Below are 27,836 nucleotides of genomic sequence, written 5' to 3'. Positions count from 1 at the left end.
ATCCCAGCAAGGTGGTGTGAGACACCGGCCGGAGCCTTGTAGCAGCCTTGGTCGTAGTCTTGCACATCTGCTCAACTTGGTGGTTGCTAGTGTTCCTGATCAATTACATAGGTATGCGGGAGCTACTGCATAACATGTTCCCTGCTGCACTGCACAGGAACTTTGGACTTCTCACCCACCGGTGTTGAATTCAACTTTACATGTGCTGGAAAGGCCGTGTGAGCAGCAGACGGCAGTAGTTGAATTCCAGCTGCTGAATGCCTGGGTCGTAGTAGTGACAATGAACACTTCATCACCGTCATTTATATAGCGCACACAGATTACGCAGCGCTGCACAGAACTTTGCCAAATCAATCCCTGTCCCCAATGGGGCTCACAATCTAATCAACCTACCAGTATGTTTTGGAGTGTGGGAGGAAACCGGAGTACCCGGAGGTAACCCACGCAAACATGTTGCCACCAATATGGTCAGCCCTGATGACACCATCATTAGCCATACCATAGCACTGGAGGAAGAAGAGCGCGAACAGGCGCCATGCCGGACCACACATGGCTTGCAGGGTGGGACAGTTGTGGAGAAGGAGAATCTCAGGGGCTTCACTGGACCATGGCTGAGAGAATGCGGAGCAAAAGAAGGAGACACTTTCCAACAAGGACAGGGGCAAGGAACTGCTTTTATTATAACCCAACAGCAGAATGGCGCTATTTGGTTTAAAAAGATGCAAATTAGAAGCTTACATCACCGGCGCACCTCAGCTCCACTGGCTTTTAATTTATTCACACCTCTCACTCGCCCGTTGGTTATGAGCCCCTCAGGCTAATAGCGCCATTCCGCATTATTATAAATGCAGTCCCTAGCCCAAGTTATACCAAGCATGTGAGCAGTCCTACTCGTCTACCGTCTAATGGAAGTCGTCCTTTACAATTGAAATCTGTCAAATGTAAGTGGAATCCTCAAACGCCGCGTTAAAGGAAATCTACCACCAAAATCCAACGTGAACTCATAGATCCGGGCACCAGGACTGTAGGAATCTTCTTATCCTTCTAAAATCAACCATTATAATAGTGATCATGGGCCTGAAGAGCTCCTGGGGGGCATTACTAGAGCCCCTCCGTGCTGCATGGAACGCTCTCTCCTCCCAGCGTGTGCTGAAACTTCCTGTGTTAACGTGATATAACCTCAGGCAGAGGAAGAGGGGGAAGTGCTGAACAGGAGGAGAGGGGCAGGATGAGCCTGTAGAATAGCCTGGCCTGTGAAGATACAGTATGGAGGGGCTATGAGAACAGCCCCCGTAGCCCTCCAGACTTATTTGCACAATTTTAAAAGTTGATTTTGCGGCCAATGCTCCTACTGTAATCAAATCATTTGCGCACGATAATTGGAGTAAATTGGATGAAATGTTGATAGACTTCAAGAAGTGGGTGCATTTTTTTTCCACAACGGCACCCGACACCGGCAGGAGGGATTCCCTACATCTCCAAGGACCGGAAACAATGCGACGTATCGGGGGTCACTCTTCTTTTATTTATTATAGTTATATATATTATTCAGCCTCTTAGCTACAAGCTCCATACTCGCCTGTGTGGGTGTGTCTAAGATGCACAAGATATGATTCCATTGGTCAGCAGCATGTGCTTGTGAGGATGTCACAGGAGGCAGGCTCCGCCCCTACTTTTTTTTTTTTTTTTTCCAGAGATGGAAACCATGGTTGCTATGGGTCAAAAAATTTACTAAATGGGGACTGAGAGGCAAAATACTTTGAGGAATGATTCCCAGGGACACCTGGAGCAGAATTATGTTTTTTTTGTTATTTTTCTCTCAGTATGACGGTTACCCTTTAAAGGACATCTACCACCAGGATGAAAGATTGTAAACCAAGCACTGACATACTGGTGAGCCAGATCCCTCTGGCAGGATCTCCTCTTCTTTTAGCTTCTTATGCCCTTGTTTTTAAGAAAAAAGGCTTTAAAATTATTCAAATGAGCCTGAGGGGCTCCAGGCTCCATTAACACCTATTTACAGACTCATTTACATAAATTTAAAAACCTTTAAAAAAAACCCAAAAAACAGGACATAAGAAGCTAAAAGAAGAGCGTATCTTATCAGAGGGGGCGCACACCAGTATGTCAGTGTGCTGGGTTTACAATCCTTCATCCTGGTGATTGATAGAACAGATAAAACCGAAATCTTTATTGAAGCTTGTTACAATAGATACAGAAACTTGATCCTTCAATAAAGATTAAGATTTTCTCAGCCTAAAGTACGAGCTGGATACTTTTCTTAACCCTGATTTTACGGTCATTTTTGGTTGATAAAATGTTGGTCCCCGTTGATTTCAATGGGGTTTGGGCCAAGTTCAGATCAAGTCTGGGTACAGGAACCAAACTTTTCCCTGGAGCTCGTCTGAAATGGAGGATCCGATCATTAGTGCTGAGCATTGATCACGCTTCATTTAAATCAGAGTTTATTTAAAAAACATTTCATGAAAACTTTTTAGCATGCGTTTTCTTATGTTTCAGAAAAGTTGAATGCTGCCTAAAACTTCTCCCACATTCCGCACATGAGAATGGCTTCTCTCCCGTGTGAATTCTCTGATGTTCCATCAGGCTATATTTCTTGTTAAAATACCTCCCACATTCAGAACATTTGAATGGATCCTCCCCCGTGTGAATTCTCTGATGGTTCACAAGATCCGACTTCTGTCTGTAACATTTCCCACATTCTGAACACGAAAGCAATTCTCCCGTGTGAACGGTTTGATGCTTCTGAAGATGTGATTTCTTCAGAAAACATTTCCCACATTCTGAGCACGAAAAGGGCTTCTCCCCCGTGTGAGATCTTAGATGTTCTACAAGAGTCCATTTCTTGCAAAAGCGTTTCCTGCATTCTGAACATGAGAATGGCTTCTCCCCTGTGTGAGTTCTCTTTGTTCTGCCTTTAGTATCAGTAGAATGATCTCCACCGTGAAGAACCAAAGGTGGATCAGAAGTTCTAGAATTATGTTGCGTGGTAATACTATTTTCCTGGTGGGATCCATGAAATGGATTCTCCCCTGTGTGAATTTTCTGATGGTTAACAAGTTCCCAGTTATGACTGAAAAATATTCCACATTCTGAACACGAAAACAGTTTTTCCCTGATGTGAATTGTTTGATGCTTCTGAAATCGCGATTTCTGTCCAAAACATTTCCCACATTCCGAGCACGAAAATCGTCTCTCCCCCGTGTGAGTTCTCAGATGTTCCGTTAGAATTGATTTCTTTGCAAAACATTTCCCACATTCGGGACACGGATATGGTTTTTCTCCCGTGTGACTTCTTAGATGCCCCACTAGAGCTGATTTCTTGCCGTAGCATTTATCACATTCAGAACACGAGAACGGCTTCTCTCCTGTGTGAGTTCTCTTTGTTGTGTGCTTATTATCAGTGGATTGATCTCCTCTGGGAAGAACTGAGGGCGGATTAGGAGACCTGGAATTATCTTGTGTTGTAATATCTTCTACTTCATGTTTGGGAGATAAGAGGCGTCTATAGAGTTCTCCCACTCCTTCTAAGCCTGGAAAATAAAACAACAAAATGCTACTTTCCAAAATAAATGAAAACAGTCATCAATAAAGGCCAAAATGTATCAAATTGTAATTGAACCAGTGGACAAGAGGTGGAGCTCGTAGGACTAGACGTACTGTGAAACTCAGATGTAACGTTAGTTTTGGGAATAGACTAAAAACATAGTCAGAGACATTGGGTTTTGAGATTAATCCCCTTTAAAACCGGCCCTGCCTTCTTGCCTCACAAACCCTAGGTGGTAAGGGACAACTAGAAGACATTCCTTTCCTGCGACAAAGAGCAGAACTCAGTGATAGAGACAAGACAAAATAAACACAGAAGATTGGTCTCCAGCGACGGGTCACATCAAAGAGGGCAAAGGCAGTACCAAATCACAAGGCAGAAGGAAAGTCTGAATACAGGCAGAAGGTCAAGATCCAGAATACAGAGATCAAAATCCAGGAGCTTACGAAAACTGGGTCTATAACAGAACTAGAACTAAACTAAGTACAAGCAGATGATTTATGTGATGCCAGAGTCCCAGTACCATAAATGATTGGACAAAAGCTCTGAGATCCAGACCAAACAGAACAGCAAGGGAGTGATCTGAGTGGATGAAGAGTCTGTAATTGCATCAGGCTTCTGATTTTGTGAGATACAGAACTGCCAGAATCTCTAATTCTTTAGCTCACACAAACCCAATCTGGACAATACCAAGAACATGGTTCTATAGAGCCAAAGAAAGCGCATCAGAAGTAACACTGCAAATGTGACTCTTCTCTGCTCAATTTCACATGACTTCGGAGGTGATTTTTTAATAGTGAAATGGACAAGTTTTAACATCAAAGAGGCTTTAAGGGATATTTTATTGGGTTTTTTCAGCAGTTTTAAAAGCAAATTCATATTACGTACCTCATGCAGACACCTGCCGGTGACCAGATGGGCAAGACAAATGTTAACAAATGGAGAAATTACCATAGAATTGATATTTCATAACCTACCCAAGGCAGGCTCCTTCTAAAATAACAACTTATTAAAAAAGAATAACATTTTTTAAAATATGTTTCATAAGAGACACTTACCATCCACTGACACTGATGAGGGGTTTAAGAATCCACCATCACTTTCCTGCAAGAATCACAGATTACAGATATAGGGAACAGAAGAAAGCTACAAAATAACATCTACATAGGATTATCAGAAACCTCAGCTTCTCCTACCTGATGATCAGGTGGGACCTCCTGCTTTATTCCTGGCCAGTCCTGGGAATCTGGAGGACGGGGACATCTCTCTGGTGGATCTCTCCTACTGGATCCATCTATAGGACATAACACAGTGACTGATACATTGTCTACATGTGATGAGCAGATGATGGGGGAATCTGGCTGACTCTCCTCTACAATCAGGGAAGGTCTCCTCTTACCTGGTGATGTGAGGGGCTGGTGGTCCTCCATCATGACCTCCTTGTACAGGTCCTTGTGTCCTTCTACATACTCCCACTCCTCCATGGAGAAATAGACAGCCACATCCTGACATCTTATAGGAACCTGACACACACAATGACACAGTCATCCCCCGGAGCCCTCCCTTGTGTTATTATATCATGTCCCAGCATTCCCGGCAGCGCTCACCTCTCCGCTCAGCAGCTCAGTGATCCTGGAGGTAAGTTCTAGGATCTTCTGCTCATGTATCAGTGAATGAGGTGGAGGCTGGGTGATGGGGCTCTGGGTCCATCCTCCTGATACACGGGGGGTCACACACTCACCAGACGACTTCTTCACTACTGTGTAATCCTGTGTATGGGGAGACACTGATCACTACATAGATCCTAAGAATCCTTCACCTCTCCAGTCATTTCCCTGTTGTATTCCTAGAGATAAGAGCCGTGTCCTGGGAGACTCTCACCTCTCCAGTTATCCAGTAGATGATCTCTAGGGTGAGGTCCAGGATCCGGGCAGCCGTGGTTCTGTCCTGCTCCATCCCTGCTGGGTCATTGATGAGCAGGTCCATTGTTTTAGACAACTTTTAAGGAACATAAAACAAGGAGAGCAAAGTTGAACCCAGAAGATCAACTTATACAAAGTAAAGTATTTCACAAACTGTGATTAATAAGGGACAAAACCATCTCACTAATCCTTCTCCTGCAGCCGCCTCCTTGGTTCCCTCATTGTTTGGGAGCCTTTCCGATACAACACTGCACTTCCCTGTAAACTGTAGAGTTGCTCCTCCCTCAGAGAGGTCACATGTTAATGACATCATCACAGGTCCTTTACTGCACTACAAAAAGAGCCCGTCTGTTTATTGCAAAGGTAGACGAAAAACTGTCTCCGACACAATGACTGTTATTTATTCCTCCTTTTACCACATTATTCTATTCTCTACTACACAGAAGAGATGAGATCACTCGCTCCCGGAGCAGGACCTTCCTCTGGTATCTCCATTCTAGCCGGACGTGTCCTGAGCAGACTAGGAGGAAACTTATTGCTAACGCCTGGAACAGACTAGGGGGGCGTTCAACAAGTGTCGCAGGGTCCAATTTCTTCTTTTTTCGGCCCGAATTGTGTATTTTATTAGATTTTAGTTTGTGGCCCCCCCAGGCTTAAAAAAATTGGTGCACGACCGAAAAGAGTCAGAAATGACTTCATATTCATGAAGGTGAAAGAGAACTGGGTAGACCTGCTTTTTGTTGGTCTTATTTTGAGCCGAAATTGTGACTAAAAAAGTTTCTGAAAACTAGAATTGTTATGAGGACCAAAAAAAAAGGTGAGTGTTGGAAAAGAAGCTAAATTCTGGCGCCGACACATCAGAAACATGACGCATGTCACGGGTGTCCCTGCGTATTGGATCGCAGGCACACCTGTACCCCTCTCCGTGGCGGCGCCCGATCCCTAGCTCACTCACCTCTCCATGTTACTGCTTCCGTCCCGGCCGGCCAGCACGTGCGTCCTGGCTCCCCTGGGCGCCCACGTCGGCACTCGCAGATTTAAAGGTCCTGCGTGCCGCTGATTGGTGCTGGCCACTTCCGGGAAGCCAGGTGCTCCTAGCAACCCCTGCCAGATCAAAGTGCTCTAAGCCTATGAGAAAGCTTTCCCTGCGTGTCTTCTGTACTCTGATCTCCCATTGTGACCCCGGATATGACCCTGACTTTGTACCTTTGCAGCCAGCTCTGACCTCCTGCTCCGTTCCCGACCTTGCATCCTTGCCGCCTGTATTGACCATCTGCCTGTTCCTGACCACGGGATTGCCCGCTGTTTCTATACTTCGACCTTGGCTGCCACCGCAGGCAAGATGCACCTGTGGAACGACCTGGTGACACCCACACCGCAGCAAGACCATCCTAATGCGCCACAAGGCTCTGGTGAAGACCGGATGCCACTTAGATTCCGGTCCCAGGTGTCAGCTTGTGTCATCGTCCATGGTGGTCCATAACCCTGACAACGCACAAGGCACAGAAAGAAAAAAAAAACACCAAAAAAACAGAAATCCAATAATAAATGTCCCTGACCGTGTTACTTGTCCCTCCTTTTATTCCCTCCATTTTAGCCTCTACTAGTGAGAAAGGACTAGATACTCAGGTAAGACGCCACAATTACTATGATATTCCAACCTCCTAGAAATTCCAGCGCGGATCTTGTGCCATAATTAAATCTATGGAAGTCCAACCTGCCCTGGATCTCAGTCATAACTTGCTCTGGGTTGTCCCCGTTCTGGTCCGCCTTGTGCCTCGCTGACTTTTGTGAAAATCGGCAAACAAAAAAAATTGCAAAATCTGTGATGTGCGCCCAGATTTGGGACTTTTAATACATTGCACACCCCTACACTGTTATACATGACATGATAAACCTCTCCAATTAACCATATACTAGGGGGGGGGGGCACTATTAGGGCAGCTGCTGGGGGGCCTACAATATGAGTGGTGCCTGAATATATGGGAGCCACATTAGGGGAGATTGGCGGCACTAACCTGTGTAGAGGTGGAGCAAGGGGCGGGATAAAAGGCGTGGCTTAGTGGGAGGGGAATTTTCCGGCCCTTTTGTCCATCTTTTGCCAGTTGGGAGGTATAATTACACTTCTGTTCTGGAGTCTCTTGTATTCGGCTCTACAGGTCTCCAGTTTTATAGTCTACTTTGTGGGTCTCCAGCATTATCTGCTCTGGGGTCTCCGGCATTATCTGCTCTGGGGTCTCCAGCATTATCTGCTCTGGGATCTCCAGCATTATCTGCTCTGAGGTCTCCAGCATTATCTGCTCTGAGGTCTCCAGCATTATCTGCTCTGTGGTCTCCAGCATTATCTGCTCTGAGGTCTCCAGCATTATCTGCTCTGAGGTCTCCAGCATTATCTGCTCTGAGGTCTCCAGCATTCTCTGCTCTGAGGTCTCCAGCATTATCTGCTCTGAGGTCTCCAGCATTATCTGCTCTGAGGTCGCCAGCATTATCTGCTCTGAGGTCTCCAGCATTATCTGCTCTGGGGTCTCCAGCATTATCTGCTCTGAGGTCTCCAGCATTATCTGCTCTGGGGTCTCCAGCATTATCTGCTCTGGGGTCTCCAGCATTATCTGCTCTGAGGTCTCCAGCATTATCTGCTCTGAGGTCTCCAGCATTATCTGCTCTGGTATCTCCAGCATTATCTGCACTTGGGTCATTATTTTTGTACCACAGTCTTTTTGCGCAAAGCTCCGCCCCTTTTGAAAACTGTCAAAAACCTTTTATAGATTTGGCACTGACAGTTTTTTGGGTCCAGTTATGACAGATTGATAAATGTGCCCCTTTGTTTCTTCCGTTTTGCCAACTTCTGGCAACTGCTAATTTGCCGCAGAAAACAGAACTGTTTAATGGCGCTGAAGAACTCTGAGGTCCAAACACTGGTTCTTTCGAAACACTTTATTTAAATAAATGTTATGTCTTAGTGGAATGTTCAAGAAGTTTTTAAATTTCCTACATTCAGGACATCATTGTGGAATCTCCCATACAGGAATGTGAATTTTTAGATGTTCCATAAGATCATATCTCTGACTAAAATATTCCCCGCACTGAAAACATATAAAGGGAAGCTCCTTCTCATGCGTTTTCTTATGCTTCAGAAAAGATGAATTCTGCCGAAAACTTTTCCCACATTCCGTACATGAGAATGGCTTCTCTCCTGTGTGGATTCTCTGATGTTCCATCAGGCTATATTTCTGATTAAAATACTTTCCACATTCAGAACATCTAAATGGATCCTCCCCCGTGTGAATTCTCTGATGGTTCACAAGACCTGATTTCTGCCTAAAACATTTCCCACATTCTGAACAAGAAAACGATTTTTCTCCCGTGTGAACGGTTTGATGCTTCAAGAGATGTGATTTCTGGTTAAAACATCTCCCACATTGTAAACATGAAAATGGCTTCTCCCCCGTGTGAATTCTTAGATGATCTATAAGAATTGCCTTCGTTCCAAAACTTTTCCCGCATTCTGAACATGTAAATGGTCTCTCTCCTGTGTGGGCTCTTCGATGACTCTTGAGGACGGAGTTCTTTCCAAAGCATTTCCCACATTCAGGACATGAGAATGGCTTCTCTCCCGTGTGGCTTCTCTGATGCTGAAGAAAAACTGATTTATGAGCAAAACATTTGCCACATTCTGAACATGAGATCGGCTTCTTCCCTGTGGGAGTTGCCTTTGGCTTTTCATCGGTGGTGTCAGTGGATGGATCTCTGCTGCGGAGGACTGGGGGGACATTAGGAGACATAGAATTGTCTTGTGTGATATTATCTTTAGCTTCATGAGAGGATAATAAAGTGAGTCGTCTGTTAATGTCTCTCATCCCATCAGCACCTGAAAATAATCAAAAGTTAGTTAAATGTAAATTTTTTTGCTGACAAAACACGACCAAAAAGGCCATCGGACAGAAAAATTCTGTGGATATCAGTGTCCTAAACAGTAACTTCAGCTTTGATGCAATTTTTTCAGAAATGAAAAGGGCAGGTGATAATAGTAAATTCTTTTAATATACTTCATGACAGTCCCATACACAATGGGGCTCATTTACTAAGGGTCCGCGGACCACACAAACGACGGATTTACCAGCGATTAACGTTTTGCGCCACATTTAAAAGGGGATTGTGGCTTTCATGCAACACAAATCAAACTGAGCGCGGGATTTAACTTTTGAATTTGTGCTGCAAGCCATGCATTTACATGTACCGGGAAGAAGAAGGTGAACTCCGGGGACCTGAGCGGGGAAGCGACACATGCAGGACATTGGATGCATGATCTTAGTGACTCCCCGCACAGCGCATTATACACGGACAATGCACTTACATGCACCAGGAAGAAGAAGGAGAACTCCAGGGACCTGAACGGGGAAGCGACACATGCAGGATATCGGGTGCAGGATCTTAGTGACTCCCCGCACAGCGCATTATACACAGACAATGCACTTACATGCACCAGGAAGAAGAAGGTGAACTCCGGGGACCTGAGCGGGGAAGCGACACATGCAGGATATCGGGCGCAGGATCTTAGTGACTCCCCGCACAGAGCATTATACACGGACAATGCACTTACATGCATCAGGAAGAAGAAGGTGAACTCCGGGGACCTGAGCGGGGAAGCGACACATGCAGGATATAGGGAGCACGATCTTAGTGACTCCCCGCACAGCGCATTATACACAGACAATGCACTTACATGCACCAGGAAGAAGAAGGTGAACTCCGGGGACCTGAGCGGGGAAGCGACACATGCAGGATATCGGGTGCAGGATCTTAGTGACTCCCCGCACAGCGCATTATACACGGACAATGCACTTACATGCACCAGGAAGAAGAAGGTGAACTCCAGGGACCTGAGCGGGGAAGCGACACATGCAGGACATCGGGCGCACGATCTTAGTGAATCGCACTGGAGTCCATGATTGTCCGACAACACACGTTGGGGATTGCGCAAGGGACGGGTAAGTAAATGTGCCCCATTCTCTTCAGCTCTATTGATTTCAAGACAAGAAGGAAGTGTGAGCTCTGTGCTTCTCACAACTACTTGTCAGCCCTGCACTGCATCCAGAGACGACAACTGGGCAGTGGTCCATCTAATATATAAAGCTGATTGTATGTATGTATATATGTATGTCCGCTAAAGGAATCTGTAGCGTCGCGCTTACGATCACCAAATTTTGCACAGCCGCTCTCTGTGACCAAAATCCACATATTACCCACCATATACAGGAGCCATTGCCTGCTGCTGCTGCTGTGGTAGTTGGAAGCTGAGCCGTGATTGGTTGCTGTTCTGCCACAGGTGATTACTATGAGCTCTGAGCTGTGATTGGTTACTATAGGCAATGAGTAGAAGACACATGTGTGAGGTAAGATAGATAGAAACAGAGATAGGGGGAGACTTATCAGAAATGTCTCAGGAAAAACTGTTCCAGTTGCCCATGGAAACCAATCAGAGATCAGCTGTAATTTTATAAACAGCTGTGCAAAAATAAAACTTGAGCCCGACAGACAGTCACTGAAAGAGACTGCCGGTGACAGACAGTCACTGAAAGAGACTGCCGGCGACAGACAGACAGTCACTGAAAGAGACTGCCGGTGACAGACAGTCGCTGAAAGAGACTGCCGGCGACAGGCAGACAGTCACTGAAAGAGACTGCCAGCGACAGACAGACAGTCCCTGAAAGAGACTGCCGGCAACAAACAGACAGTCACTAAAAGAAACTGCCGGCGACAGACACAGTCACTGAAAGAGACTGCCGGCCACAGAGATATATCTATAGATATATAAAATATTTTTTGTTAACCCATTCTATTTTGTTGTAGCCAAGAGCAGTTATTTACTATCCCGGGCAACACCAGGAGCTACATCTAGTACCCTATATATGTGCACAGCACAGTAAGACAAGCAAATAGGCCCAAAATAGATATTATGGCAAAATCAGAAAATCTGAGTCGAATATCAAGATGGAGGCCAGGTACAAAATTGTAAAGCAAAAAAATCAAGGTCAAGGTCCAGGCTAAAGGTCGGGTCACCAGAGCCAGAGTACAAGTCTAACAAGCCCCTATATATGGGTCAATGAGGAATTTATGCAGTTACTGGACACCACTCCAGAAGATGGTACTCCAGTACTCGGATAGGACCATGTGCACACACAATCCCAGCTGAGAGAGGCTTCTGGTGTCTATCAATCAAGCAGCCCTCTGCCGAGCATGAACCTAGGTGCAGTCCCATTCATTACACAGTCCTAGTTATAAACGCCTCCTTAAGAGAGGCGTCTGATTCTTCAGGTTCTTAGATGGTTTGGGCTATATCTGAAATAATTGGATTTCTTTTTTGTGACACCCCCCCCCCCCTCCCCCAGCTCCAATCTATGATTCTGGACTATGCTCTGTTCGTGACCTGACTCTCATCTAGAACTGGTTACCTACCTCTGGCCTGGCATGTGATTGGTCTCCCCTGACCTACAGCTTGTATTCAGGATTTTGTATGTTTGCTGCCTGCCTCTAAGTCTCTGACTTCTCTCTGCTTGACCATTGGTACCTTGCATTATCATCTAAGCAGAAATATTCCAAGAACCGGTGGTTTTGTGTCCTCCTTACAGTGAAGTCCAGACTCCCCGTACAGTGATGAAGAGTGAAGGCCAACAAGAGAATGTGGACAATAACCTTGGGAATAGTGTCAAGTCAAAACAATGGGTCTAAACCAAGACCACGCAGAAGACCTGTCGTTTCTCAGATGTTCTCATCTGGTCTTCTTTCCAGCCGAATTCGACCTTACCAATTGCTGAAATCCTAATGGCTACCGGTTTTTCTTCTTCTCTCCAAAATACCAACTCATTACCATAAAAAAATATATATATAACAGGCTCTTACCACTGGGTGATGCCGAAGATTGGCTTACAGGTTCACATTGTGGACATGAAATTGGCTTCTCTCCTGTGTGAATTCTTTGATGCGTAAAATTCTTCCCACATTTAGAACATATAAATGGATCCCCCATTGTGTGAGTTCTCTGATGGGTAACAAGATCTGATTTCTGTTTAAAACATTTTCCACACTCTGAACATGACAATGATTTATCTACTTTGTGAAGGGCCGAATGCTTCAGGAGATGTGACCTCTGGTTAAAACATCTCCCACATTCTAAACAGGAAAATGGCTTCTCCCCCGTGTGAATTCTTACATGATCAATAAGAATTGACTTCTTCCCGAAACATTTTCCACAACTGGAACAGGAAAATGGTCTCTCCCCCGTGTGAATTCTTTGATGAATCTTAAGAATTGATTTCTTCCCGAAACATTTGCCACATTCAGAACATGAGAATGGCTTCTCTCCTGTGTGGCTTCTCTGATGCTGAAGAAGAACTGATTTATGGGCGAAGCATTTCCCGCATTCTGAACATGAGATCGGCTTCTTCCCGGTGGTGGTTGTTTTTGGCTTTTCATCAGATTCTAGAACACTGTGAAGAACATTGGGAGATAATGAAGTGTCTTGTGTTGTGTTATTATCTTTAATTTCATGAGAGGGAGATAATAGAGAGTGTCCGGGGGAGTCACTTGTCTCGTCTTCACCTTGAAAAAACAAAACAAAAACCCTTTCCTGTTTACTTACTCATAAATGTAAAAAATTCTAAATATATTTATAGTAAAACAAGATGAAAGTCTCTTACCACCGGCTGCCGCTGAGGAGCTGCTGACACCATCACTTTCCTGAAATAATCAGATATTGCAGATACAGAAAAAGAAATTGTGTATTTTATATTCTGACACAATTATAAAAACTCTTACAATTAGTCATAAGAAAATGGAAGCATCAGAAATAATTCAAAAATCGAAGCATTTTACATGGCAACACAGATGAAATGATCCAAATCAGAGCTTCTACAGAAAAGAGACTTTTTATCACCAACCAATGATGGACCCATCTCCTGAATTTCCATTGTAGGTGAAGCAAATGATGAAAATGTCTTCTGGAGACATTTAGTAAAAAATCTCAGCTTTATTTACCTGACTGTTTACTGGGACATTTTGATTTTCTTGATATTTTTGATCTTGATAGTCCTGGGAATGTGGAGGACGGGGACATCTCTCTGGGGGATCTCTCCTACTGGATCCATCTATAGGACATAACACAGTGACTGATACATTGTCTACATGTGATGAGCAGATGATGGGGGAATCTGGCTGACTCTCCTCTACAATCAGGGAAGGTCTCCTCTTACCTGGTGATGTGAGGGGCTGGTGGTCCTCCATCATGACCTCCTTGTACAGGTCCTTGTGTCCTTCTACATACTCCCACTCCTCCATGGAGAAATAGACAGCCACATCCTGACATCTTATAGGAACCTGACACACACAATGACACAGTCATCCCCCGGACCCCTCCCTTGTGTTATTATATCATGTCCCAGCATTCCCGGCAGCGCTCACCTCTCCGCTCAGCAGCTCAGTGATCCTGGAGGTAAGTTCTAGGATCTTCTGCTCATGTATCAGTGAATGAGGTGGAGGCTGGGTGATGGGGCTCTGGGGGGTCACACACTCACCAGACGACTTCTTCACTACTGTGTAATCCTGTGTATGGGGAGACACTGATCACTACATAGATCCTAAGAATCCTTCACCTCTCCAGTCATTTCCCTGTTGTATTCCTAGAGATAAGAGCCGTGTCCTGGGAGACTCTCACCTCTCCAGTTATCCAGTAGATGATCTCTAGGGTGAGGTCCAGGATTCGGGCAGCCATGGTTCTGTCCTCCATCCCTGCTGGGTCATGGCTAAGAATGTCCATTGTTTTTGAAATATATCTTTACATGTGTAACTTCTGTACCTGAGGATCCTGAGGGGGAATCGGCAGGACTGAGTGTAAATCACATGTGGTTGAACATCTTACATGCAGTAAAGAATCACAAACTGGGTAATACATCGGGTGTTTCTGGGTTCGAATATCTCAAAAATGTCTCACTATAAGTCACAGATTCCCAACCAATCACTGACCTTCTAAATACCAGTAGGGTAAATGACCAGGACCTTCTGCTTACGAGAATTTGGTTGGTTTAGAAAGTAATACTTCTGGGGTATTGGAGACTGTTTTAGATGTTTTAGGGATTACATTTTTACAAGCATTAAAGTAATTTTTAAAAAAGGAAATCAGATGAGGTCACAAAATAAGAGAATAAAACCGCGTTCATTCTGGATATTTCCTCCCTACCCAAGTGTTTGCCTGCAGTGGTACAGTCCTGGCCATAAGTCCTGAGAGTGACACAAATCTTCTCTTGTCACATGATGTGTCCCTCTGGTTTGTCAGATGTTTATCACATACAGAGATACAAGTGCAATCATATTATGGGGAGCAGAAGCTTTTATTGTCAGGTGGGAGGAGTTACTGCAGCCAGTCAGTATCTGCAGGACCTCTCCTTCTTCTTCAGGACCTCTGCAATTCTCCCTGGCAGCTCTCACTCACCTCCTGCACCAGATCCTGACTGATAGCCGTCCATTCCTGCACTATCACTGCTGCATTCTGTCACAATGTGTTGGGTTTTGTTTGTCCCCCGTCTCTTGATGATTGACCTCAAGTTCTCAATGGGATAAGATCCGGGGAGTTTCCAGGCCATGGACCCAGAATCTCTGTGTTCTGTTCCCGGAGACATTTAGTTCTCCCCTTTATGGCCGGTGCTCCATCATGCTGGAGGAGGCATTGCTCATCACCATCTGCTCCTGGAGGGTCGGGAGAAGCGGCTCCTGGAGGACATTCTGCTCCCATTCTTTATTCATGGAGGTGTTTTTAGGCCGATTCCCTTGGCTGAGAAGCCGCCCCCCCCCCACATGAATGGCTGCAGGAGGCTTTACAGGTGCAGGAGACAGGACTGGGGGCATCGCTCACCTTGTCTCCTCCCAACAATCGGAAAGGGGATTCATCAGAGACAATGACTTTCCCCCAGTCCTCAGCAGTCCACTCCCTGCACCTCCTGCAGAGTATCAGTCTGTCCCTGATGTGTTTTCTGGAGAGAAGCGGCTTCTTTGCTGCCCTCCTGGACACCAGGCCTTGCTCCAGGAGTCTCCGCAGTGTCACAGTACATGCAGATGCCTCATACCTGCCTGCTGCCATTCCTGAGCAAGCTCTGCGATGCTGGGAGCCCCATCCCCAAGCTGAGACACTTGTAAGAGACGCTCCTGGCGCTCGCTGCTCCTTCGTGGGCACCCTGGAGCCTTTTTGGTAACAATGGAGCCTCTCTCCCTGAATTCCTTGATGATGCGATAGATTGGTGACTGAGGTGCAATCTTTCTAACTGCGATACTCTTCCCTGTTCGGCCAGTTTTGTGCAGTGCAATGATGACTGCACGTGTTTCTTTAAAGATAACCATGGGTAACAGAAGAGAAACAATGATGCCAAGCACCAGCCTCCTTGTAAAGTGTCCAGGGGTGTGATTGTTACCTAATCCTGACAGATTGTCCCCAGCCCTGTCCCCATCAGCACCCGCACCTGTGTTACTGGAGACATCACTGACACCATGGCCGCTGCTCCGCCTAAGGCGCCTGCAATGAAGGTGAAATGTGTTTTGGGGGAAAAAGTTTATTTTCTAGGCAAATAGTGACTTTACAATGAATTGCTGTTAAGCTGATCCCTCTTTATAACATTCTGGAGTAGATGCAAATTACCATTATAAAACCTGATGCCGGAGACTTTGTAACAATTAACATTTGTATCATTCTCAAAACTTATGGCCATGACTGTACATAACAGATTCATGTTCACAAGGGCTTTGAATTTAGTGAGGTTCTTTAACCACCCAACCCCTGGAGAACTGTTTTTTCCATCTTTACTTTTGCCCATTGTTAATTATTTAAAAATCCCCAAAAAACATTTTAAAAGAGCGAATTTAACTACCTCTATATAAGAATCTAAATCCTAATGGACTTAAAGATCTGTTTCCTTCTCACACATCCCGCACCCCCATGTCCCCTCCCTCACGCACATCCCGCACCCCGTGTCCCCTCCCTCACGCACACCCCGCGCCCCGTGTCCCCTCCCTCACGCACACCCCGCGCCCCCTGTCCCCTCCCTCACGCACACCCCGCGCCCCGTGTCCCCTCCCTCACACACATACCGCGCCCCATGTCCTCTCCCTCACACACATCCCGCACCCCGTGTCCCCTCCCTCACACACATCCCGCGCCCCATGTCCTCTCCCTCACACACATCCCGCGCCCCATGTCCCCTCCCTCACACACATACCGCGCCCCATGTCCTCTCCCTCACACACATCCCGCACCCCGTGTCCCCTCCCTCACACACATCCCGCACCCCGTGTCCTCTCCTCACACACATCCCGCACCCCATGTCCTCTCCCTCACTCGCATCCCGCACCCCGTGTCCTCTCCCTCACACGCATCCCGCACCCCGTGTCCTCTCCCTCACACGCATCCCGCACCCCATGTCCCCTCCCTCACACACATCCCGCACCCCATGTCCTCTCCCTCACACACATCCCGCACCCCATGTCCTCCCCTCACACACATCCCGCACCCCATGTCCTCTCCCTCACACACATCCCGCACCCCATGTCCTCCCCTCACACACATCCCGCACCCCATGTCCTCTCCCTCACACACATCCCGCACCCCATGTCCTCCCCTCACACACATCCCTCACCCCATGTCCTCCCCTCACACACATCCCTCACCCCATGTCCCCTCCCTCACACACATCCCGCACCCTATGTCCCCTCCCTCACACACATCCCGCACCCCATGTCCTCTCCCTCACACACATCCCGCACCCCATGTCCCCTCCCTCACACACATCCCGCACCCCGTGTCCTCTCCTCACACACATCCCGCACCCCATGTCCTCTCCCTCACACACATCCCGCACCCCATGTCCTCTCCCTCACACACATCCCTCACCCCATGTCCTCTCCCTCACACACATCCCGCACCCCATGTCCTCTCCTCACACACATCCCTCACCCCATGTCCTCTCCCTCACACACATCCCGCACCCCATGTCCCCTCCCTCACACACATCCCGCACCCCGTGTCCTCTCCCTCACACACATCCCGCACCCCGTGTCCTCTCCCTCACACACATCCCGCACCCCATGTCCCCTCCCTCACACACATCCCGCACCCCATGTCCTCTCCCTCACACACATCCCGCACCCCATGTCCTCCCCTCACACACATCCCGCACCCCATGTCCTCTCCCTCACACACATCCCGCACCCCATGTCCTCCCCTCACACACATCCCGCACCCCATGTCCTCTCCCTCACACACATCCCGCACCCCATGTCCTCTCCCTCACACACATCCCGCACCCCATGTCCTCTCCCTCACACACATCCCGCACCCCATGTCCTCTCCCTCACACACATTCCGCACCCCATGTCCTCTCCCTCACACACATCCCACACCCCATGTCCTCTCCCTCACACACATTCCGCACCCCATGTCCTCTACCTCACACACATCCCGCACCCCACGTCCTCTACCTCACACACATCCCGCACCCCATGTCCTCTCCCTCACACACATCCCGCACCCCGTGTCCTCTCCCTCACACACATCCCGCACCCCGTGTCCTCTCCCTCACACACATCCCGCACCCCGTGTCCCCTCCCTCACACACATCCCGCACCCCGTGTCCTCTCCCTCACACACATCCCGCACCCCATGTCCTCTCCCTCACACACATCCCGCACCCCATGTCCTCTCCTCACACACATCCCGCACCCCATGTCCTCTCCTCACACACATCCCGCACCCCGTGTCCTCTCCTCACACACATCCCGCACCCCGTGTCCTCTCCTCACACACATCCCGCACCCCATGTCCTCTCCCTCACACACATCCCGCACCCCATGTCCTCTCCCTCACACACATCCCGCACCCCATGTCCCCTCCCTCACACACATCCCGCACCCCATGTCCCCTCCCTCACACACATCCCGCACCCCATGTCCCCTCCCTCACACACATCCCGCACCCCATGTCCTCTCCCTCACACACATCCCGCACCCCATGTCCTCTCCCTCACACACATCCCGCACCCCATGTCCTCTGCCTCATGCACTTTGCCCACCAGCAAATAGCGTCTCTCGATGTAACGTCTTATTGTCTATAGGACCTGTGATGATGTCATAGTCACATGATCAGTTAGAGACCTTGGATACTGTGTGTAAATATTACAGGACCTTTCGATGACATCACACTGGTCACATGACAGGAAGAGCTGAACATTGATAAATATCCACTTTCATAGGTTTTCTTTTTGTAAACCTGAGGTAAAAATTTTTAGGTATCGCCTCATATGTATATATTTTATACCTCCCTCGCAGCACGTGACAGAATAATACCCTGTGGGGGGTGGGGAGGGTGTAAAATACAGGAAAACAGACCCATCCAGCATCTCCGATAAAGGTTCAGTCTCCATTATTACTACCATGATAAAATGTTTCAAATCATCGACATAAAATATTCAGAAAATCGGCAGCAGTGAGGACGTCTAAAGAGCGGCCATCATCATCAGCGATTATCAATGTATTGAAGGGCCGGTGTAGAGATGTCGGCCCTCGTTATAAAATGTCCTCACTCAGGTTTATGGTCGAAACAAATTTAGGCCCTAACGACACCACAACCTCAAAGCCTTGATGAGATCCTCATTTTTGATTCATTTCTTTGAACTTTTTGTCCCTTTTTTGTGGGATTTGATTCGTTCATTCTTCAGATCCCTTATTTGAGAGAGATTCCTATACTGAGATTGAGGAGGCGATTGTTCGGAAGGTGGGACAGGTGTAAATATACTGATGTTTGTGACTACATTTTGTCACGTGATCAGTTGACATATACATTTGTCTATTTGGATAATGGTATGGACCTGCGGCATTTATAACACGTCCGGTCTCTGAGCTGCTCCCATTCTTTTACTCCGGTTTTTACACTTCTTTGACTTGGATTCCTTCCATTTTTTTCTTCACCCATTTTCTCTTCTCCAGCCCTGTGTACCGTGCAGTTCTTTCCATCTTGATTGATGCAGTCTGCCTGCTCCATGGCCTCATTGATAAATCTTCTCTGTTTTCCATCACGTGCTTTGGCAATGGCGTGACCCAAATCCGTCCACCATGGCCCAGTTTTGCTTCGGTCTCCGCGTTTTTTTGGCACATGTCCTTGGCAGATGTATACCTACTACGCTGAAGGTGTGACCTGCCCTAGGTCTACCCGTTTCTGTCCAGCACTCTCTGCTCCATGTGTGTGCCCTTTCCAGGTATTCCCGAAATGTAGATTGGGGTTGGCACATACTATTCCCTACTATTCATAGCATTGGCCTAGTTAGTGTCACTGTCTGCATTTTATGCAGTGTTTGACTATGAGCAAATGTTTACTGCATCTTCTGCCTCCTAACTTAGAGGAGCTACAGAAAGACCTGGATACAGCAGCTACAGCACAATTTTTTTTACAAGAAAACAATAAGTAATGCACTCACTTATTCAGGAAGTGTATATATAAAACTGACTGGTGGAAGGGGTGTTCTGCGTAGTGTGGAACGAAAACCTAAAATATGAACCCCCCTCTTTGATGATGACTCTCCTGGCTGAGATTCCATTGGCTTCCACCTGCTCCTGCACTAGTTGCAGACATAGGGATTTATTTAGTAAGGGTCCACAGATCGCACTTTCGGCAGATTTGTGGCGCAACTGCGCTGGCTTTCATGTGACAGAAATGGGGGGGGGGGGGGGCGGTCCGTCAGAGGAGCGCAGGATTTTAGATTCACATTGTGTCGCATCCAATGCACCGGGCAGAAGAAGGTGAACTCCGGGGACCTGAGCGGGGAAGCGGCACATGCAGGATATCGGGTGCAGGATCTTAGAGACTCCCCGCACAGCGCATTATACACGGACAATGCACTTACATGCACCGGGCAGAAGAAGGTGAACTCCGGGGACCTGAGCGGGGAAGTGACACATGCAGGATATCGGGGGCAGGATCTTAGTGACTCCCCGCACAGCGCATTATACACGGACAATGCACTTACATGCTCCGGGAAGAAGAAGGTGAACTCCGGGGACCTGAGCGGGGAAGCGACACATGCAGGTTATCGGTCGCACGATCTTAGTGAATCGGACCACAGTACCTTATCGTGGGACACTCCGTACTTCGAGAACTCCTCGGGACGGGTAAGTAAATGCACCTCATAGAGTTCTGAGATGCCCCACAACTTGTGTTGGAGGATGAGTATGTGGAGCGCAGACCAGCACAGGACATCTACTATGATGAGGATGAAACCCAAGTTCCAACTGCTGCAGCTTTCTGAAATGTGGAGACTGAAATGGGGGGCAGCGAGGTGGGCTCAGTCGAAGAATATCTGAGGGACGATGACAAGGCCCTAGACCCAAAATGGATTGAAGGCAATGAGAATTCGGAGAAAGAAGTAGTGGTCACAACGCCCCAGATAGCCAGCAGAAGATGTGGTGGGCAACCCATTGCCGTGACGTCGCCCGCTACTGTATATCCTATTTTCCTAAAGGGCACGGTCCAACCCAAGAATGTTTCCAAACCACTGCAGCAATAATTACCATTGTAGTAAAAATAATAAACGACAATAATGTCCTTTAATTATATTTAATTGACTTATATAATAAACTAATAGGATCAAAAAAATAAATTACCACATTTCACTAATAAAGAAATTATTCTCGTGGAAAAATTCCGACTGGGAGATGAAATGATGGTGCAATCACAAGATACAAGTTTCATCCTTGGAAGATTGTACGTCTATGGGAACACCTCACAATGAATGGATTGGATTATACACCCGTGATAATCAAGACACAAAGTCAGAGAAGTGTTGATAGAGAGGCCAAACAACCTGAAACTTCTCAGGCTCGCAGCGTCTAATTTACTAATTGTATCTCCTGCCCAACTCCCGAGTCAGCTGAACGATACGTAGGTCAGGAATAGTCCCTCAGGCTGCGATCAGGGGAGACGGCCATCAGGTAAGTGACCGTGGACCACACTACTTTGACATTGGCCTTCAAGGTTTAAATTTACACATCAAAGGTGCTTAAGGAAGTAGGTCCTACAACGAACAGATACGTGATTGTCAAAATGACCGCTTTTCCTCTGTGTGAACCCATTAGTGATGGGTCATTCGCGAACGAGCCGGCACAAAGAGCGACGTGAGCCAGCAACTCACTAAACCCCGCCCCTAAATGGCTCACCACGCCCCATTCAACCCAATAAAACCGGGTTAAAAGTGGAGTGGCGTCCGGTGACTGACTATAAATATTTAATCAGGAGCCGTTCAGGAGCCAGAAGAGCCGGCTCTTCTTAGTGAGCGGAGCCTAATAAGCCAGCTCACTACGAAGAGCCGGAATTCCCATCACTAGAACCCATCTGTGCACAAATCCTGTCCCACATTCTGTATTAGACGGCAAAAGATGACGACCTTAGAGCATAGAAGGGGCCAATTATTTTTCAATTAATTAATTAATTACAAATTGCCCATTGCCCTTCTTATCTCAAACCCCTACAACTTAAATCTCCTCACTGACGGCCATGGCCTAAGTGATACAAACTAGATTGTATTTCAAAAGAACCAGTGTTCCAATCCCCCCCCCCTCTCTCTCCAGTGGGTCCCAGACCCAACGTTTGTATTGATGACCCTATGTTGGGGTCTTGTTCTTTTAGAAAATCCAAAATATCCCAATAAACACAGTAAAAAAAAAAAAAAAAGAACCATTGTCGGCCTTGCTGCACGTGTATAGTAAAGATATAATAGAGCCCTCCTCAAGCCAAACTTTGGGGCGAGTAAATCTGGCCAATACATAATTACGGTTCAAAAAGTGAAATTTGGCCTCGTGAAACACCTCGAAGGATCATGGGTGACAATGTCCAGTCTTAGAACTTCCGACAAACTGAACGTCAAAGTGGAATCGCTCCCGTATGAACTTTAAGATGTTTCTTAAGATCATTTTTCTGACTAAAATACTCCCCACATTGAAAACATATAAACGGAAGCTCCTTCGAAACATGAACCTGCTTATGTCTCCGAAAAGTTGCAATATGTCTAAAGTCTTTCCCACATTCTGCGCATGAATATGGTTTCTCCCCCGTGTGAATTCTCTGATGTTCTTTAAGTCTTGGTGCCTCGCGAAAGCTTTTCCCACATTCCAAACATACAAAAGGACTCTCACTGGTGTGAGTTCTCTGATGGGTAATAAGACCCGATTTCAGTCTAAAACATTTCCCACATTCTGAACATGAAAACGGCTTCTCCCCCGTGTGAACTGTTTGATGATCTATCAGAACTGACTTCTTTCTAAAACACTTTCCACATTCTGGACATGAAAATGGCTTCTCCCCCGTGTGAGTTCTCAGATGACTCTGAAGAATTGATTTCTGTCCAAAAGATTTCCCACATTCAGAACATGAAAATGGATTCTCCCTTGTGTGAGTTCTCTGATGCTGAAGAAAGCCTGATTTCAGTCTAAAACATTTCCCACATTCTAAACAAGGAAACGGCTTCTCCCCCGTGTGAATTCGTAGATGATCTACAAGATAGGATTTCTTTCCAAAGCACTTTCCACATTCGGAACATGAAAATGGTTTCTCTCCTGTGTGAATTCTTAGATGATCTATGAGATATGATTTCTTTCCAAAACATTTCCCACATTCGGAACATGAGAATGGCTTCTCTCCCGTGTGGCTTCTCAGATGCTGAAGATAAACTGATTTATGGGCAAAACATTTCCCACAATCTGAACATGAGATCGGCTTCTTCACTTTGTGAGTTTCCTTTGTCTTTCCATCAGTATCAGTGGATCGATCTCCGTTGTCAAGAACTGTGGGTCCATCAGGAGGTCCTGAATTATCCGGTGAGGTATTGTTATCTCCGACTTCATGAGAGGCAGATAAAAGAAGAAGGTGTCTATGGAAGTCTCTCCTCCCCTCTTCACCTGGAAATAAATGACAGCAAGTTATTGTGGGGAAATACAAATATTATCCACATCATCAAATGCAGTTTTTTAAAATTTCACAAATCAGAGAATTTTTATTGCGTGATGGAATTGGTCATTTATTTCTTAACTAGATAAAAATAATTATTTATATACTGCACACAGATTACGCAGCGCTGCACAGAACTTTACAAATCAGTCCCTGTCCCCAATGGGGCTCACAATCTAATCCACCTACCGGCATGTTTTGGAGTGTGGGAGGAAACTGGAGGACCTGGAGGAAACCCACGCAAACACGGAGAGAACATACAAACTCTTTGCATATGTTGACCCTGGGATTTGAACCCAGGTCCCCAGCGATGCAAGGCTGTAGTGCTAACCACTGAGCCACCGAGCTGCAAGGCTGTAATGCTAACCACTGAGCCACCGAGCTGCAAGGCTGTAATGCTAACCACTGAGCCACCGAGCTGCATGGCTGTAATGCTAACCACTGAGCCACCGAGCTGCAAGGCTGTAATGCTAACCACTGAGCCACCTAGCTGCAAGGCTGTAATGCTAACCACTGAGCCACCTAGCTGCAAGGCTGTAGTGCTAACCACTGAGCCACCGAGCTGCAAGGCTGTAATGCTAACCACTGAGCCACCGAGCTGCAAGGCTGTAATGCTAACCACTGAGCCACCGAGCTGCAAGGCTGTAATGCTAACCACTGAGCCACCGAGCTGCAAGGCTGTAATGCTAACCACTGAGCCACCGCGCTGCAAGGCTGTAGTGCTAACCACTGAGCCACCAAGCTGCGAGGCTGTAGTGCTAACCACTGAGCCACCGTGCCGCCCTGTAGATTTCCTTAAATAATTTTTGGGATGTGTAAGGAATACGTTGAGTCTCCACAAAATTCTATGAAAAGGAAAATTGGAGCAGTTGACAACAAGAACCACTAAATAAAACTAACCGAGACACCTCCGCCCTCCTTGTGGACATCGAGAGCGGATATGAGACTAAGCGAAGGGGGATGTGGCCTGGCTATGGCGTCATGAAGAAGCTCAACCGCAGAGTTCTGCCTTCACTGAGGGTTCCCAGCCTGTATGTTATGGCCACCAGAAGAGGTAACCGCTCCACCACAACAACCTACTGTCCGAGAGAACCCGACTTCTGTATCTCCAGCACAACGACCTACTGTCCGAGAGAACCTGACTTCTGTATCTCCAGCATCGGCAGGTTCCTTTATTCTCCGGAATCCCATAATTTGGCCCCTGAAAATTGCCCTTTATTACCTTCAATTTAGTGACTTCTTAGATCTTTCCAATGCTTTAGCTGCTTCTTCACGTGACCCCAGCTCTGTCCTCTTCTGGTGACCTCTACAGACTTGTAGCTGCTAGTTTTTCCCCATCACGTCCCTCGTTTCTCAGCCGCACTGGGCCGCTATCACCATAGTGATACATTGATTCTTCTTATTTGGAACTCATAAGAGCCCGGAACCTTCCTTCACTTGTCCTGATGTCGGAACCCCCTTCTTCGCTACATTAGGGGCTGATCCCGATCTCAGTGGGGAGGTGACATTTGTAGCCGGAGGTATCTCAGGATGTATGATGCCTTGGACTACAGGAAGAGCGGGATACAAGGCTGGGTTATCATTAGAGCTTTTTCTACAGGTCCATGTCTGGGGTCTCTAAAGAGAAGCTACAACGATAATCTGAATTCCCTCCTCCTTTGTGATGTATTGGTGCCTTCAGGATGCTGATACGATGGAAAGCTCCGACAGAGCAAGTATCAGGTAATTCACTGCTTACATTGCAATGTTGCCACTTTATGCTAAATAAGTGGGTTTAGGTTGTAGATTGGGCACTTGGTCTCAAAAGGGTTCACCATCCCTGACCTAGATTGTCCTGACCTCAGGATTGGCCACTGCTGTCACCATGCCAAAACTAATTTTGGGTGTCCCTTAACCGGTTCAGGACCAGTTTTTTATTTTGCCGTCTTCTGGCGCTGATAACTTTTTCATACTTTGGTGTACGGAGCTGGGGGTCATTTTTTGCGACTTTAGATGATGTTTTCAATGATATCATTTTTAGGACTTTACGAACTTTTGATCACTTTTTATAGAATATTTTATTTTTTTTTTAAATGGCAAAAAAGTGCCATTTTTGACTTTGGGCGCGATTTTCCGACGGGGTTAAACACAGTGAAAAACCGTTATCATATTTTGATAGATCGGGCATTTTCGGACGCGGCGATACCTGATGTGTTTATGATTTTTACTGTTTATTTATATTTATGTCAGTTCTAGGGAAAGGGGGGGGGATTTGAATTTTTAGGTTTTTTTAATATAATTTTTATTTTTTAACTTTTTTTTTATTTTTCTTTTTACTATTTTTCATGCTCCCTAGGGTACTCTAACCCAAGGTAGTTTGATTCATCCTATCATATACTGATATACTACAGTATGGCAGTATATGGGGATTTTCCTCCTCATTCTTTACAATGTGCTTATGGCACATTGTAATGAATGGGTTAAAACGAAGTAGCCTCGGGTCTTCTCAAGACCCGAGGCTACCATGGCGATGTATCGCAGCTCCACTTTTTGAAGCTGCCGGCAGCTTTGCAGGCGGCAATCAACAAGAAAACACCCGCTATCGGTGCTGGCACCAATCGCGGGTGTTACCTGTAAGTCTTTGCTGCAATATGCAGCAGAGACTTACCAGCTATGGAGAGGGCTCAGCCCGTGAGCCCTCTCCATGCACTGGGACCCAACCGTGAATACACGTGAACCAGTTAAACAGTTCTCCCCAATACCATTTTGGCTGGAGAAGGATCTTGATCTTCTACAGGTCTGCTACAAGCCTGTAGTCAGAAGACCACTGCCCTCCAATTAAATTCTAAATCATCGATGTTCCCCCGTGCCAGTCCATTCTAGTTCCTGAACACCAACTTGCTGTAGGTGAAGCTTGGAGGAAGCAATGTTCCTTCATATTTTCCTGTCTTGCTCAGTGTTCGGGCCTCTATCCAGCAGATTTAACCAGTCGTGTTCCTTTTCCAGATCTGTGAGATTACCAGAGTGGAGACTCTCTGACCCAGTCATCCATCCATTATAACGTGCCCCTAGTCAGCTGCTTTGATGCACACAATTCATCATTTTTCCTTTCTCCAAAATGGAAACTCATCAATAATAACAGATAATAAATATATTTATGATAACACACGGTTTGTGCAGTCCTTACCATTGGCCGATACAGAAGAAGGGCTGACAGCATCACCTTCCTGCAAAGAGCACATGTTACCAATATGTCCATCAAGTAGAGATCCAAGTATTTTACACATCAGCACAGATGCTTCTATCTTATCTGCTGCATTAAATGATCCAATCCCTATCTGGAAGTGTTGAGCAGTGACCATCGACACCAGTTCTTGGATTATTCAGTAACATCGATCACAACTTGTGAACAACTATGTTTTACTCAATAAAGTTCCTCATAATGTTTTATAGACAACTGAGAAATTACATCAAAGAACCTTTCTACACAGAACCGGATTATTCTGCTGAAGACATTTACAAGAAAGCTTCATTACACCCGTCTATAGAGGAGTCACAGATTTTTCAGCTTCTCCTACCTGATGATGGGGTGGGACCTCCTGCTTTATTCCTGGCCAGTCCTGGGAATCTGGAGGACGGGGACATCTCTCTGGGGGATCTCTCCTACTGGATCCATCTATAGGAAATAACACAGTGACTGATACATTGTCTACATGTGATGAGCAGATGATGGGGGAATCTCGCTGACTCTCCTCTACAATCAGGGAAGGTCTCCTCTTACCTGGTGATGTGAGGGGCTGGTGGTCCTCCATCATGACCTCCTTGTACAGGTCCTTGTGTCCTTCTACATACTCCCACTCCTCCATGGAGAAATAGACAGCCACATCCTGACATCTTATAGGAACCTGACACACACAATGACACAGTCATCACCCGGACCCCTCCCTTGTGTTATTATATAATGTCCCAGCATTCCCGGCAGCGCTCACCTCTCCGCTCAGCAGCTCAGTGATCCTGGAGGTAAGTTCTAGGATCTTCTGCTCATGTATCAGTGAATGAGGTGGAGGCTGGGTGATGGGGCTCTGGGTCCATCCTCCTGATACACGGGGGGTCACACACTCACCAGACGACTTCTTCACTACTGTGTAATCCTGTGTATGGGGAGACACTGATCACTACATAGATCCTAAGAATCCTTCACCTCTCCAGTCATTTCCCTGTTGTATTCCTAGAGATAAGAGCCGTGTCCTGGGAGACTCTCACCTCTCCAGTTATCCAGTAGATGATCTCTAGGGTGAGGTCCAGGATCCGGGCAGCCATGGTTCTGTCCTGCTCCATC

General features: G+C 46.7%; 1 protein-coding gene across 1 annotated transcript; it reads right to left on the bottom strand.

The window, feature by feature from the left end:
• Window positions 1-2,448: 2,448 nt before the first annotated feature.
• Window positions 2,449-27,753, bottom strand: LOC140120797 (uncharacterized). Its single transcript, XM_072139739.1, has 10 exons — window positions 27,076-27,753; window positions 26,685-26,724; window positions 22,439-23,469; window positions 13,525-13,869; window positions 13,188-13,227; window positions 12,391-13,089; window positions 8,496-9,358; window positions 4,765-5,097; window positions 4,627-4,672; window positions 2,449-3,554 (listed from the first exon to the last, which is right to left on the bottom strand). Exons 1-10 carry the CDS (start codon window positions 27,361-27,363, stop codon window positions 2,482-2,484), a joined length of 4,758 nt encoding a protein of 1,585 aa, XP_071995840.1. The 5' UTR covers window positions 27,364-27,753; the 3' UTR covers window positions 2,449-2,481.
• Window positions 27,754-27,836: the final 83 nt, after the last annotated feature.

This window comes from Engystomops pustulosus, chromosome 3 (genome assembly GCF_040894005.1).
Source record: "Engystomops pustulosus chromosome 3, aEngPut4.maternal, whole genome shotgun sequence".
Classification (NCBI taxonomy): Eukaryota; Metazoa; Chordata; class Amphibia; order Anura; family Leptodactylidae; genus Engystomops; species Engystomops pustulosus.
This window is presented reverse-complemented; position numbering and strand designations above follow the sequence as displayed.